The sequence below is a fragment of the Podarcis cretensis genome (assembly GCF_951804945.1).
Source record: "Podarcis cretensis genome assembly, chromosome: 2".
NCBI classification, from domain to species: domain Eukaryota; kingdom Metazoa; phylum Chordata; class Lepidosauria; order Squamata; family Lacertidae; genus Podarcis; species Podarcis cretensis.
The window spans coordinates 34,693,960-34,708,335 of NC_137171.1; the positions used below are offsets into that span (position 1 = coordinate 34,693,960).

At 44.0% G+C, this 14,376-nt stretch overlaps 1 protein-coding gene across 3 annotated transcripts; it reads right to left on the reverse strand.

Moving 5' to 3' along the window:
• Positions 1-735: 735 nt before the first annotated feature.
• MIF4GD (MIF4G domain containing) lies at positions 736-13,590 on the reverse strand. Of its 3 annotated transcripts, none has more exons than XM_079966272.1 (6): positions 13,438-13,590; positions 8,224-8,359; positions 6,633-6,742; positions 5,214-5,369; positions 3,873-3,965; positions 736-3,177 (listed from the first exon to the last, which is right to left on the reverse strand). In XM_079966272.1, the coding sequence occupies exons 2-6, from the start codon at positions 8,303-8,305 to the stop codon at positions 2,950-2,952; spliced, it is 669 nt and encodes a 222-aa protein (XP_079822398.1). In that variant the 5' UTR covers positions 8,306-8,359; positions 13,438-13,590; the 3' UTR covers positions 736-2,949. The 3 variants fall into 3 exon arrangements, with proteins under 3 accessions (XP_079822398.1, XP_079822399.1, XP_079822400.1); XM_079966273.1 differs by lacking the exon at positions 13,438-13,590 and adding an exon at positions 13,107-13,430; XM_079966274.1 differs by lacking the exon at positions 13,438-13,590 and adding an exon at positions 8,697-9,021.
• Positions 13,591-14,376: the final 786 nt, after the last annotated feature.

Sequence of the window (14,376 nt, forward strand, 5' to 3'; positions counted from 1 at the left end):
TGACCTAGTTAGCATCAAAGCAGTCTTCAGGGGGATTGTAAAAGAGGTTACATTTCTGTACTCCTCAGCAGTGGCTTTTGGCAGCATGATAGGCTGAAGTAGAACCAGGCTGAAAATTAAGTTGTAAAAGATTGAAACTACATCCTGGTCTTCTCCCTGTATGACTCGTGAATGGTCTTTCTCTACAGTGCCTTTGTGCCATTGGTTAGTCGACACTGGCATGTGAGAATGAACAAACAACTAGGTTAAAACTGATCTCACTTAAAGTGTGCTTAACTTCAATATGTGGTATGAATAGCTTTCCTTTGGCTTGATTCACACATGCCTATTCATCACATGCTTAAAAGTTTTATTTGCAGTATCTTACCTAAGATGGCCCATAGAATTATGTGAGCCATCATTTGATGTTGCAGTCATCAAATAAGGAACATACATGAAAGAACAGCCCTTAGAGGAAGCCATTTCCAAAGAACAGCCTCTGTATACATCATAAAGCATCCTTGCAAATAAATTCACAAAAGTTAGCTCCCCCCCCTTTTTTTTTACTAGCTCCCCTGACTCCATAATACATATTCTGACCTAGAAAAAAGAAAGCGAAAGAACCAACTTTGATAAAAACCTCTGCCAGGTCACCTAGAGACAATTCTTGTTTGCCATAAGCAACTAGACAAGTGATTATTTATAACTCTGCTATTAAACAGCTTTCTGTTTGATGGATGGCAACGAGAGACTATATGCAGAAGTGTAAAATGTTTATTTTTAAAAGTTCCAAAGAGAACCAGTCTTAACAAATTTACAATACTGTTGTTCAAAGTCGCTGTTGTATAAAAGTTACAAAATCAGTTTCTAGCTACATGTTCCCAAGGGAATAATTCTGCTGTGGAGTGAGGCTTTCGAACAGTGTTGGCTTCACACCTCCTGCAGGGAGAAGGCACTGCCTTTAGCTGTTAGCTACACCTGAGCTGGCCAGCAGTTGGGAAGAAAGGAGTAAGAGCATATTGAGGGCTGCAGGTTAGAAAGCAATTGAGCATCCTTCTCCTGCAGCTACGGAAGAATCAATATACTCATGAAAGCATCCTGTTAGAAAAGAAAGTGCTGGTTAAGTGTCAGGGTTTGGACTCTGGCATGCTGTTTCAAAATTATTAAGCAGCACACATGGAGCCAATAACTGGGCACCAATCTTTACAATACTCTTGTGACTAAGCCCACACCACAGTCATGAGCATTGTGTACATAATAAGAGCCCTGTTGGATCAGATCACAATCCTATCCAGTCCAGAGTTCTGTTCCCATGTGCGGCCAATTGGCTGCCTATGCAAAGCCCATAAGCAGGAAATGGATCATGATAGCACTCTCCCCTCTTGTATTCCTCTGCAACTGGTATTCAGAGGCAATAAATAGCCATCATGGCTAGTAACCACTGACAGCTTTACCATGAATGAGTCTAATCCCTTCTTAAATACATCCAGGTTGGCACATCTTTGGGTAGGGAATTCCATAATTTATGTACTGTGTGAAGGAAGCCTTCGTTTTGTCTGTCCTGCCTCTCATACCCTTTAGTTTCTTTGGGTGACCCTGGGTTGTAGTATTACGTAGCCTCTTTAAGAATCTAAAACCCTAAGCAAATTTAACAGGGCTGTTATTATGCAGCCTATAAGCAGAGAGAAAGACTGCCCCTCTCCCAATCCTAAATATATTTTCTTGGAAATAAGGCCCCTTGATTCTGATAGCATATACTTCCACGCTAAGTGAGACGCAATCAACCCAGCAAAGGCCTCCTGGGGTTGTCTTATTTCAGACTGCCGGTTGGGGGTGACATGACTTTGTGCTCTTCTTCAAAAAACACCTTGCTTTTGCAATGCTAGCATGGCAAAGAGAAGGGTTCCAGCCTTGCCCTGCCATGCTACTTTGTGTGTTCAGGGAGGAGTAGTCTACCTGCATCAGGTAGCATTTTAAAGCAGTCCAGTTCTGAACCACCTATCAATGAAATTGGTGTTATACACCTAGAATTGTCGCTTCCAGGTGTATTATTTTCCTATGACAAAGGAAAGGGAATAAAGCAGCCCCCATTTTTCAAATTGCACCATTGTTTGCGAGAACAACGCATACTGTTTTTAATACTAATCTGTCACAAAAGTATTTCCACCCCTGCATGCATGCTTGTGCCTTTAAAAAAACAACAAGGAGTAGGACAAAAAAAAAGAGAAAGTCTCTGTTGTAGGTTGTTAATAGAACTAGTACCTGAACGAGTCACCTTTCTTTGATTTCAGAACAGTGGTAAAGTTTCTGATATCCCTCGTGTCTCATAGTGACTGCATGTAAACAGAGAGCAAACGAGGCTCCTGAAAGCATCCAAAATGGGTTTACAAGGCAGGAAATTGAAATGCCATGCTTGGGCTTTGATTACAGAATCACCTTCTCAACCAAAGGGCAAACAGAACAGCTATGGAACAGAGCATAAAATAACAAACTGCCACATGCTGCAGAGGGAGACAGATTCTTAGGCTTAGTGTGCTTTTGGAGTAAATAATGTTATCACCAGGCTGGTTTTAAACCATAGCCTTTTTTTGTTTTAAGGCTGAATACATTAAAATTAGCATATACAAGTAAGCTCGGAGAGAACTACCCTGTGTCAAAAGTCAGTCCAGCTTGCGGCAGTGATTAATACAGGTTCCTATTTAGTGCAACACGATGGGAGCGGCAGTGGCAGAATGCGACCCTTTTCTCCTCTCCCAGCTCCCCAATTTCAGCCAGCGCAAAAGATCTATCGAGGGAGCAAGTTATACATTCTATATACAAAAAGTGCTAGGGTTCGGGTGGAGGGGAGGGAAGTATTAAAAATAATTGCAGCTTTGTTGTTGTTATGTGAAGTTTGCTGGTGCAAAGGTTCAGAGTGGAAATTCAAACTCTGGCTTTGGGCAGTATGAGCCAGGGTGAGCAACTGGCTGCTCAGTCTGCGACCTCACTATAATAGTACTTCTGGGCTGCATCTGTCATTTTCCAGTCGGCAGCCCGGAACTCAATGATCTCAAGCAAGAGTAGCTGGGAAAGGGAGGTAAGGCCCTCCTGCAGGAGGAAACCGTCTCGCAGGAGGGAAAAAAGCTCATCCATCCTCTGGGTGTTCATCTTCTCAAGTTGTTCACCAATGCGGTGTAGCTGCAACACCAGACAGTCCACCTTAATGGAAGGAAATGAAAATGCTTCTGTTAAGAATCAGAGTAGTTGGGTAAAGGGGGTGGGGTGGGGAGTGTGTGCTGCACAGAAATGTCTCATGCTGGCATCTTGGCACTAAATCAGAAGAGAAGGGAAAAAATAAAGTAGGCTGCTAAACTGAACCTTGGGCTGCTGTTTTTTTTGTGATTTACTGCATTTTGGTTGTGTTCTTTAGATGTGCTTTTATTTCTTGTCTATGACTACTTTTGTTATATTTGTAATTAACTATTGTTTTCGTGCTGCAAGATGCCTTGAGCATGGTTTTAATTATGGAGAGGCAGCATGCAAATAAAATGATGGTTGGGTGGATGCAGTATTTTTTTCCTTAAAAAAAAATATTTAGGGGTACTCTCACTTTGACTCAAGGAAATCACCATTTTATCGTTCAAATCAAGGAAAATATATTCAGTAAATGGACAAAAGTATATAGATTCACAAAATGTTTAGGGGGATGTGCCCCCCCCCGAAAAAAGCACTGGGTGGATGTGTGTATAAACTAGCCTACTATACAAAGGGAAAATTTGCATTCATTGCTCCAGGCTGAAAAAAGATTCCCACCCCTGGCCTAAAAGTTGTCCACCTTCCAATCCTCTTTCCCAGGTGTGTTCTCACAAGACAGCAACCTGCTTTTGTCCCCACTGTGCCCTGAGAATACTCACCTCTTCCTCTTTCCGCAGGCTTTCTGGCTGCGCCAGTCGGAACAGGCAGTCGTAAACTGGGTTCACCAGTGCCATCATGGGCATGTTATTGACCTGTGAAATAGGCAGGGTGCACTTGTCAACTATCGCTCAGAATCATTACGGAATTGTTAGAGAGCCCCTCCCTGTGTTCGTGTCTTAAAAATCCCAGGAAGGTAGCTGTGCGTGCTAAGTGTCTTGAAACAAGAACAACCAAGAGCATCTGTGGCACCTTAAGAAAACTGTCACAAATGCACAGCCTAGAGCCCTTTTGCATCAGATGCATGATTCCTTGACATCCCATCAGATGTCAAGGAAATAAACAACTACCCGACTTTTAGAAGACATCTGAAGGCAACTCTGTTTAGGGAAGTTTTAAATGTTTGAAGTTTTATTCAGTTTTTTATGTTCGGTTGAAAGCCGCCCAGAGTGGCTGGGGAAACCCAGCCAGATGGGCGGGGTAGAAATAATATTATTACAGTGGTGCCCCGCAAGACGAACGCCTCGCAAGACGGAAAACCTGCTAGACGAAAGGGTTTTCCGTTTTGGAGGCGCTTCGCAAAACGAATTTCCCTATGGGCTTGCTTCGCAAGACGAAAATGTCTTGCGAGTTCCTGCGGGTTTTTTCCCCTTTTCCCCCCCTTTTCCTAAGCCGCTAAGCCGCTTATCAGCTGATCCGCTGATAAGCCGCTTAACAGCTGATCGCTAAAAGCCGCTAAACTGCTAATAGCGCTAATCCGCTGTCAATGGGCTTGCTTCGCAAGACGAAAAAACCGCTATACGAAGAGCCTCACGGAGCAGATTAATTTCGTCTTGCGAGGCACCACTGTATTAAAATTATTATAACAGGAAGGACCAAACTGCAAGGACCCCCATGGCAGGCTGCTTCTAAAAGCTGTCCTGCTGCTACATCATGCTAGACCATGAAGCTTTCGGACTGCAAGAAGAATTTCTGTACAAGTGACAAATGCAAAGAACACCCAGTTGCACTCATTTGAATTAAGGCCTCCTGCGGCTGCCCCAGTCATTTCAGGTGAGTGCCCCAGATGTGGAATGCTTTTCTCACAGAGGTTGCCAGGCACTCACCTTATCATCCTTTGGGTGCCAGGCAAATGCCTTTTTAGTTCCTCCAAGTATTTTAGATGCACGTTTAATTCCGTTCAATGTTTTATGCTGCTTTTTTCAGTCTTGCTGGATTGAATGGCAGCATTAAAACAAAAACAAAAAACAACCCTAAACACAATCACATTCCATCATTATGAGAGCAGCGCATGAACTAGCCCCAGGTCTGGATAATACACCAGTTCTGAAGTTTGGTCTTACCCTCAGGTAGTCAAAGATGTTACAGATAAAAGTGACATAGCAGATCCAGGCCTGGAGGGAGCGGGCTCGCAGTTCATCCCGGTCTTTATACTCCTGCTGAAGTCGGTTGAGGAGCCCCCGCCGAAAGACACTCTGGCCCACCTGTTTGCTCTCCGCCTGCGACAAAGGCAAAGAGGTGAAGCGCCAGAAGGATGCTGTGCGCAATCCCAGCTGTGGCAGCAGGCTGTCTGGGCTTATCTCTCTCTCTCTTTCTCTTCCTCTCTCATGCTTCAAAACACACCACCGTGCAGAAAAAGTTCTGGCACGATGAATCAGGAGCCTATAGGTGCAAAAAAGTTCAGAGGGGAGGCAAAACTGAGACAGGTCACTAATGGGAGTTTTGCTCACCACGTCTGGTCTGGAGTTGAAGGGATAGATTCACCTTCTTGCCCTCTCACAGCTGGGCTGGGCACCCAAAATATTCAGCAGGGTAGGCCAAACCAAGCTCCATCTGCAGGAAAGGAAGCATGGCTGGTGGTAGAGCCAAAGTGAACAGCATGCACATCTAGAATGGCTTTTATGCAACCTACAGGCTCCTTCTGTATATCCGTAACAGATATATATATATACACACACATATACATGTTTATGTATGTGTGTGTATACACACATGCACACACACATGCACAAGTTTTCCCGCAGCCTCTCCACTATGTTTCTTGGGAAAGTTCCCCAGCCCTCTGGACTTGTAGAAATTTTTATTTCATGTTGGGTTCTTGCTTTAACAAAAAATCAATAATGATGCAGTAATGTCGCTTCCTTCTGATCTTACCCACCTACGTCTCATCCTTGCACCAACCATGCTGGAGATACAAAACAAGAAAAGCAAAAGAGAGGATAGGAACATCCAAACAAAAACTGGCTAGGAGATGGTGAGATGCATTTTTTAAATCACTTGCAGCAATGTTGGCCTCCCCCTGCAAGACCACTTCGATCATCTGGAAATTTTACCAATGGCACCACACCCTACAAAGTATCACTGGGGGGTGATCCCAAAAGGGTGAATTTCTACTGCTGCCCCAACGTTTTTGAATACCTTCCCTCTGCCATATATGAAGCATCATCAATTATTCGCTTCAGATGTCTAGTAAAGATGTATCTTCTCATGCATGCTTTCACTGCTCTGTAAGACTGGATCCTTATAACTGGATTTCTGTTTTTATTGCATTATTTTATTTTGTTTTTTGTTTATTTGTTTCTTATACATGGCTTAGATTTTTTTTAAAAAAAATATTGTTTAGAAATACTTTTAAATAAAACAGCATACATGAATAGTATGTTATTTATATGCAAATAAAATTTCCAGAATAGTTGCATATGGTGAACAGCTGTGCTGTGAAAACTACCAGTTTCCAAAACATGGCATGCTCATTCTCCCACCTGGATGATGGTGTAGCAGATGCGCCCGGCCTCTTTGCTGAACACAGAATCTTTGAGGGACTGGTCCACAATTACGTTGGCAACCTTCTCCAGATCTACACTGCTGGGGTCTGCAGAAGAAGTGTAACACTATCAGTGCTGCCTCAAAACAAGCATACCTTTGCATCATTCTGTATGTTTAAAATTGTACAATAACCACTGGGTTCCTTCTTTTTTGCTGGATATTTTATTTATGGATCAAAACTGCCTCTGTAGGAATGGTGGTGTTTGCAAACCTTTCTGCATCACAAATCTTCTGGAAGGAAGAGTGATCTGCTATTCCGTTTTAAAGGCAGGAGAAATCTAAGGCCAAGAGGTTAGTGACATGCCTGAGCTGTGTCATATCTGCCCCCACAAATTTAATCCAGTTTTAAACTGCCTAAACTGCCACAGATCCCAACAAAGCAAACATCAGGAGCCGTAGTTCCATAAAGAGCTTAGTCATTCTAATGAAGTATTTTCAGCATTCTCATTATATTACATTCCTAGGATACTTTGGAAGAAACCGTGACCTCACAGGTAGGCAAAAAGGTGTCCTCCAGGTGTTGTTGGAATATGGCTCCCATTCGTCCCACCTTGCATAGCCAATGGTCAGGGATGGTGGCGGGAAGCAACAGAAGTTGGAGAAGGCTGCTCTATAGCACTGCAAGTCAGGAGCCATGTAAGGACAATGGGCTGTCTCAATAGTAGAATCTTACATATATCAGTCCAGCTTCTTCTTCTGCTTTCTCTGCTGCAGGCTGAATTGGGACAGCCATGCACATGGCTTATCAGAGTATAGCATTTTATAGCTTACGTTACAAATCTACCTGAACTCACCTGTAGTCAAGGGTGCAGCAGCAAACATTATCTACCCAAACGTTTAAATCTGTTATCAGTAATATCTGATGCACTATCTGTTTGAAGGCTGGATATTAAATGGACATACAGTACAGAGTTCTAGTGTTACGAGAGGGGGAGAAAAACTTCTCTATCCACTTTCTCAATACAGTGGTACCTCGGGTTAAGTACTTAATTCGTTTTGGAGGTCCGTTCTTAACCTGAAACTGTTCTTAACCTGAAGCACCACTTTAGCTAATGGGGCCTCCTGCTGCCGCTGCGCCGCTGGAGCACGATTTCTGTTCTCATCCTGAAGCAAAGTTCTTAACCTGAGGTAATATTTCTGGGTTAGCGGAGTCTGTAACCTGAAGCGTATGTAACCCGAGGTACCACTGTATAGTGCATAATTTTATGATGTCTCCTCTCACTTGTCTTTCCTTGTTTCCCCCCCCCTTATTCATTTAAAAAGTCCCAGATGCTTCAAACGTGTCTCATAGCGGGAGTCGCACCATCTCTTTGATCATTTTGGCTCCCCTTTCCAAACCTGTTCTAACCCTGAAGAAGATTTTAAGGAATGGGCAATTCATATCAGAGCACACACAACCCTTCACAATGTTGATAGGCCCAAACAGCTCCAAATCTAGCAGTGAATTATGCTTGATTCACGGCAATGGGGAGGATGGACAGAGGGGAAAACAGGGAGGGGGGAGGGAGAAAAGGGAGAGATACTGACCTTTGAGGGCTGTTTTGAGTAGCTGCTGAATCTCTGTATCAAACGTGTGTATTTTATATTCTTCTTTGCCTGAGTCCCCCATCTCTTTCCCTCCTTCAGTGGCGACAGATCAGGGGAGCAGCTGAGTTAGTGGTAACTGCGGGGAGAGAAGCGATCAGGTACTGATTATCCCGGAAAGGGAAGGAGACGGTATTAGCCATGGCTTTTCTGATGCTTTCATTCTCCACTGAACAGGAAAATGGAACTGCCAGTTACACTGGAGTTCCTGAAATGAAACTACATTCCTCATAACAAAGAAAAAGTTGTTAAAATCTCCTCAGACAAGGATGGTACTTCTGCTTCACCCTCCCTGCCTCACTCCCCACATTATCTCTGTTCTATCTACAAGGGTGTTGGGAATTTTTTTACTATTTCACCCACTTAAGATTTAAGGAGGGAACGCCTTTATTTTTGGCCAAAAAATCCAGGCTTACCTGCCCACCCTGTTCAGTGCCAAACCAAATTTAACTGCCACATCGCCCCCTGAATACTGAATAGACAACAGGCCAAACGCATCATTGCTCACTCATCAGAATTCCGCAGCTGTGACATGTGTTTTCACTGCAATTGGGGAAAAGTGAGGTGACAAAACAAGGGATGCTTCCAGCGAAAACATATAGCACTCTGGGATCTATGCAAAAGGATGTCGGGTGGGAATGCAGAAGAGGAAACACTGTGCTCCTTTCCCACTGGGTACCCAGTTAGTTTCTGTCACTCCAAAGGTCTTTGGCTTTACTTCAAGTGGCTAGTCCTCTGCAACTCTTAGCCCTTGGTTATATCTCATAACTCCTTGGTTATATCTCATAACTTGTTCTCAGTATTCAATCTCATCTGTCACTCACCCCTTCTGATGGGGATTGCCCATGCACAAAGCACAACAGGATCAGGGACACTATTTTAGTAGAGAGGAACACATACAGGTTAGTTAGTAGGTGTTAGGGACAAGATTAAGCATGTCCAAAGGCCTGCTCTTGCAAAACATTCATGACGATATGACAAGAGAGCAGAATTTTTAAAAAGCATTCGTTATGCATATTTTCTATAATTTAATAATAGCTATGTACATTTATGGTTATTTGTTTATTCCATATGTCTGCCACATTTTCTTCAAGGAGCTCAAGGCATACATGGTTGTCTCCCTCTTCAATTAATCCCACAATAACTCTGGGAGGTAGGTTGGTCTGAGAGGCAGTGACCAGCCCAAAGTTTTGGTGATCAAGTGGAGATTTGATTCCTGGCCTCCTAGGTCCTAGTCTGACATTTTACCCAGTCTTTCTCAACTTTGGGTCCCCAGATGTTGTTTGACTACAACTCCCATCATCCCTGACCACTGGTTCCGCTAGCTAGGGGTGATGGGTGTTGTAGTCCAACAACATCTGGGAACCAAGAGGTTGAGAAAGGCTGCTCTAACCACTTCACCACACTGGCTCTTGCAAGCCTATTTTCATACAGTTCCACATACAATACTAACAAGACCCAACCTGAACTGCTGATATCAGATAGGATCAAGGGCTTTCTGGTTGGTGCTGCTATATTATATTTGTAGTAGCAGTAGGCTTTAATCCTGCTCTTCAAAAAAAAAAAAAAGAAATTCCCAGGGTGGCTTACAAAGAAACAACAGCAACAACATAATAAAGCAATAAAAACCACTCATCACATGATACAAACAGTAGAAACAAAAAGAAGAAATAAAAACTTCTTAAAAAAGATAAAGCAGATTAAAGCAGATATGAGGAAAGAAAAAGAAGAAGAAGAATTAATTTCTACCCCACCTATCTGGCTGGGTTTCCCCAGCCACTCTAGGTGGCTTCCAACAAAATATTAAAAATACAATAAAACCAGACATTAAAAACTTCCCTAAACAGGACTGCCTTCATATGTCAGATAATTGTTTATTTCCTTGACATCTGATGGGAGGGCATTCCACAAAGCGGGTGCCACAACCGAGAAGGCCCTCTGCCTGGTTCCCTGTAATCTCACATCTCACAGTGAGGGAACTACCAGAAGGCCCTCGGAGCTGGACCTCAGTGTCCAGGATGAACAATGGGCGTGGAAATGCTCCTTCAGGTATACTGGGCTGAGGCCATTTAGGACTTTAAACACTTTGAATTGTGCTCAGAAACGTACTGGGAGCCAATGTAGGTCTTTCAGGACCAGTGTAATATGGTCTCAGAGGCCGCTCCCAGTCACCAGTCTAGCTGCCGCATTCTGGATTAATTATAGTTTCCGAGTCACCTTCAAAGGTAGCCTCATGTAGAGTGCGTTGCAGTAGTCCAAGCAGGAGATAACTAGAGAATGCACCACTCTGGTGAGACAGTCTGCAGGCAGGTAGGAAACCCAGCCAGATATAAATAATAAGTTGTTGTTGTTGTCATCAGCCTGCGTACCAGATGGAGCTGGTAGACAGCTGCCCTGGACACAGAATTGACCTGTGCCTCCATGGACAGCTGTGAGTCAATTGACTCCCAGGCTGCACACCTGCTCCCTCAGGGGCACAGTTACCCCATTCAGAACCAGGAAGTCCTCCACCCCCACCCACCCCCTGTCCCCTCAAAATAGTACTTGTGTCTTGTCAGAATTCAACCTCAATCTGTTAGCCACCCATCCTCCAACCGCCTCCATTGGGAGGGAGCTTTCCATAACCTGGGCACCATCACTAAGGTCTTTCTCCCCAATAGTCGTTGGCTTTACCCCCAATGCCAGCGGGCATCCAAATAATGGCCTCTGTTGCATTATCTGTAGGCACATGTGGAGGCAGGCAGTCCTTCAAACTGGGTAGGACTTTAAATGTCAGAATGAACACTCTGAATTGAGCTGTAAATGGACAGGGAGCTTGTGCTAATCGATGAAGCACCAGCATGATGTGATTATAACTGGCCCTGGTCCCAGTTAGCCATCTAGCAGTAAGTATCAGAATGTGTATCACACTGCAGCAGTCTAATCTGAAGGTTAACAGAGCACAGATTCCTCCCTCAAGGTAGGGTCACAGCTGGCGCAGTCAGCCAATCTGGCAAAAGGCATTCTCAGGCTCAAAGACCACCAGGGACAAAGGCAGCCCCAGACTATGAAATAGCTATAGTAATGTTATCAGCATAGTGCAGGCACACCTTTTCTACTAAACGACAACAACGAAGGGATTCGTCCCTTTGGCATACATACAGTAATTCAGAGCCAGTTCCTTTGATATGCCTGCAAGTGACTTCTTGAACAAAATCCCTGTGTACATTTACTCACATAACTTCAGAGGGACTAAATCCTGCAAATTCACCCCTTTGGCTCTGGGAACATGTTTCAACTCTATAATTCACAGAAGGGGATCAGTACAGCTTCACTGTGACAATGTTCACATATAAAGGTTGCTTTTGTGAACTATAGCTTTTGTTCTCTTTTCTGATAGTCAGCTGCAAGTGTATAATGTCAGAATGCACTTTAGATGTGACCTGGCTACAGATATGGATACTCCTGAAATGTAAAGTCACGGTATGAGAGACCAAGTGGGGGATAGCAACTACTACTACTACTATTAAATTTCTATTTCTATACTGTTGTTAAACCATGCTTGGGTTCCAGACTACTCACACAATACTCATGTTTCTGCACATACCAGATCTGCCACACAAACATCTCTGTGCTTAGTTCATGGCAGTTATTACATGCAGAAGATAAACATTATCAGTGCTGCCAAGTTAATGATTTCTGTGCACAACAACTTGCCATCAACCATATGCAAACTCTCCTGAGTTTGCGTAGGTGCTGATTTGGCCACAAGGCCCCCTAGTTCAGTGAGAAAGCTCAGGAATAAATATCCAGCAAAAAAAAAAAAAAGAAGAAGAAGAAGAAGGAAGGAAGGAAGGAAGGAAGGGGGGAAAAAAAGATCTTAGCGAGCAAGGACTAGGATATATTATCATACCAGCCTTTCTCAAAGTCATTCCCTCCAGATGATTTGGACTACAACTCCCATTCTTCCTGTATGCTAACTGCAATGCTAACTGGGGCTGAGTTGTAGTCCAAAACACCTGGAAGGCACCACATTGGAGAAGACTGGAACAGACCATGCTGGGAGAGGTAGTATAATGATCTGACTCAATATAAGGCACCTTTGTAGACATTATCTCAGCAAAGGTCTGGCAGGCAGTTATCCTGGATTACAGAGATTACAAATTAGATTGTTGTGGTTTGGCCTTGCCATTTTTGTCAGTTGTGGCAATTTCATTGGGATTTATTAAAAAAAAATATGACAAGGAGATTCAAACCATGATCCCTTCCAAAGGCATACATAAGTCAGAATGGGCTTGTTCATACTATAGCTGGCCAAAAACTCCTTTATGAGTCATGGAGATGTTCTGACAATACACTGAAAGGATTGCCAAGATTAGACGGGCAAGCATGGGCATGCCAGGTCACATTCCCTTCTACATTGCTGGAAGAGTTACATGCACAGCCCAACTGTGTGCACAGGTTTTAGAGGGGCCAAAGATGTAAACCAGTCTAGGGACGGGAAAGGGACATATTTTGGGCACAACTTGCTGAAGACAAAGTTGTCTGACTATGTGCCACAACTACCTTTCAGCCTAACCTATCTCACAGAGGTTGTGTGAGAATAAAATGGAAATTGGGGGAGGAAACCTATGTACGCCACTTTGAGCTCCCTGGAGGAAAAGTGGGATATAAACAGAATAGGAATAAGAATAAGCATCTGAACTTGAACAGAGAAGGATCGCTTGTAAAATCCAGAAAGCCCAAGTCAGGAAGGCAGATGGGAGAGAAAATGCTCCACGCCCGTTAAGAAGCGGGCGTTTATTTCTGAAACTAACAAGGAAGAGAGATTTTCAAATGTCACCAACCTGCTTTGTTTGGGGTTTTTTATGCCTCCACTTTCAGGACTGGAGTGAGGTGCATCTTTACGAGGGAACAGCAGCCCGCCCAGCCCAGCCAGCTAGTCAGCCCCCCCTCACCCTAATTCTTTTTGGTTTCTGGTTCGGGTCGGTGGAGGTAGATCAGGAAAAAGCCCACAGCCATGAAGAACAGCAGCAGGAGCAAGAAAGGCAGCAACTCAAGCATGGAGTGCAAATGCAGGATGGGCATCCTGCATCAATTCGACCCGCCACCAGCAAAATAAAAACAATAATATATATTTTTTTAAAAAATTGCCCAGCTGCTGCTGCTCTCCCTTACTTTTCACCCGCTTTTGGTGTCAGGCGGAGACTCCTGGAAGACGAATTCTTTCCATTGCTTGCAAACCCGGAGGGTTTCCTCTTAGGTCATTTCCTAGCAGGCTGAGCCAAGCGGGAGGAGAGTTTGTGATCGGGAGGCGGCGGAGGCAGCGCCACCTGCTGGAAGGTTCTGAGCAGGGGTTGGAGGGAATCTTCCTGCCTGGGTTGTGAGGCGTTTGTTTTTTTTAATTAGTTTTTTTTTAAATAAAGATTTTCCTGCATTGACAAATAAACAGGGGAAAGCACATGTCCTTTCAACTTTCACAGTTCGTTTACATGCAGTGTTGTATTTGTCGCTTCACGTGGAACCTGAGAAGCCCGCCAAGCAGGTGCAAAGCAGGTGTGAGGGACAGAGCCAGACGCAGAAATTAAATGGTGGCTCAGAGAGGGCAGAGCCTATTGCACCTCACGAGCCACACATCGGTTTGACACTGTCACTGACTCTGCGCACGCACACACACGTTATTCAAGGCGCACTCCTGAACGTATTTGGTTTTAAGCATCTCCCTTGTGAATATGCCTGAATATTGGAGACCTCCTCAGGCCCTTCTCTGTTGCTCCCGCCTTTTGGAAGTGAGGAGCTGGTTATGCATTTTGTGGTTTTGACTTGTATTTTTATGCTGTGAACTGCCCTGAAATCTACGGATGAAGGGCGGTGTACAAATTTAATAAATAACAATGATAACAAAGCAACGATTTCCAGCAGCAACATCCCATGGGTGGGGGCTCCTTTTACACAGAGATATTTGCCTATGGTTGGCTCTGCTTAATTATAGGTGCTCCAGTCAAGGCTTTATACAGGCTTTCTGCCAGGACTTGAATGGATGAGCAGAAGGCAAGGAAGCAGATCTTGTCTGGATATTAGAAAATATCCTAATAGGGGGAAGGTTGCAGCTGCTAG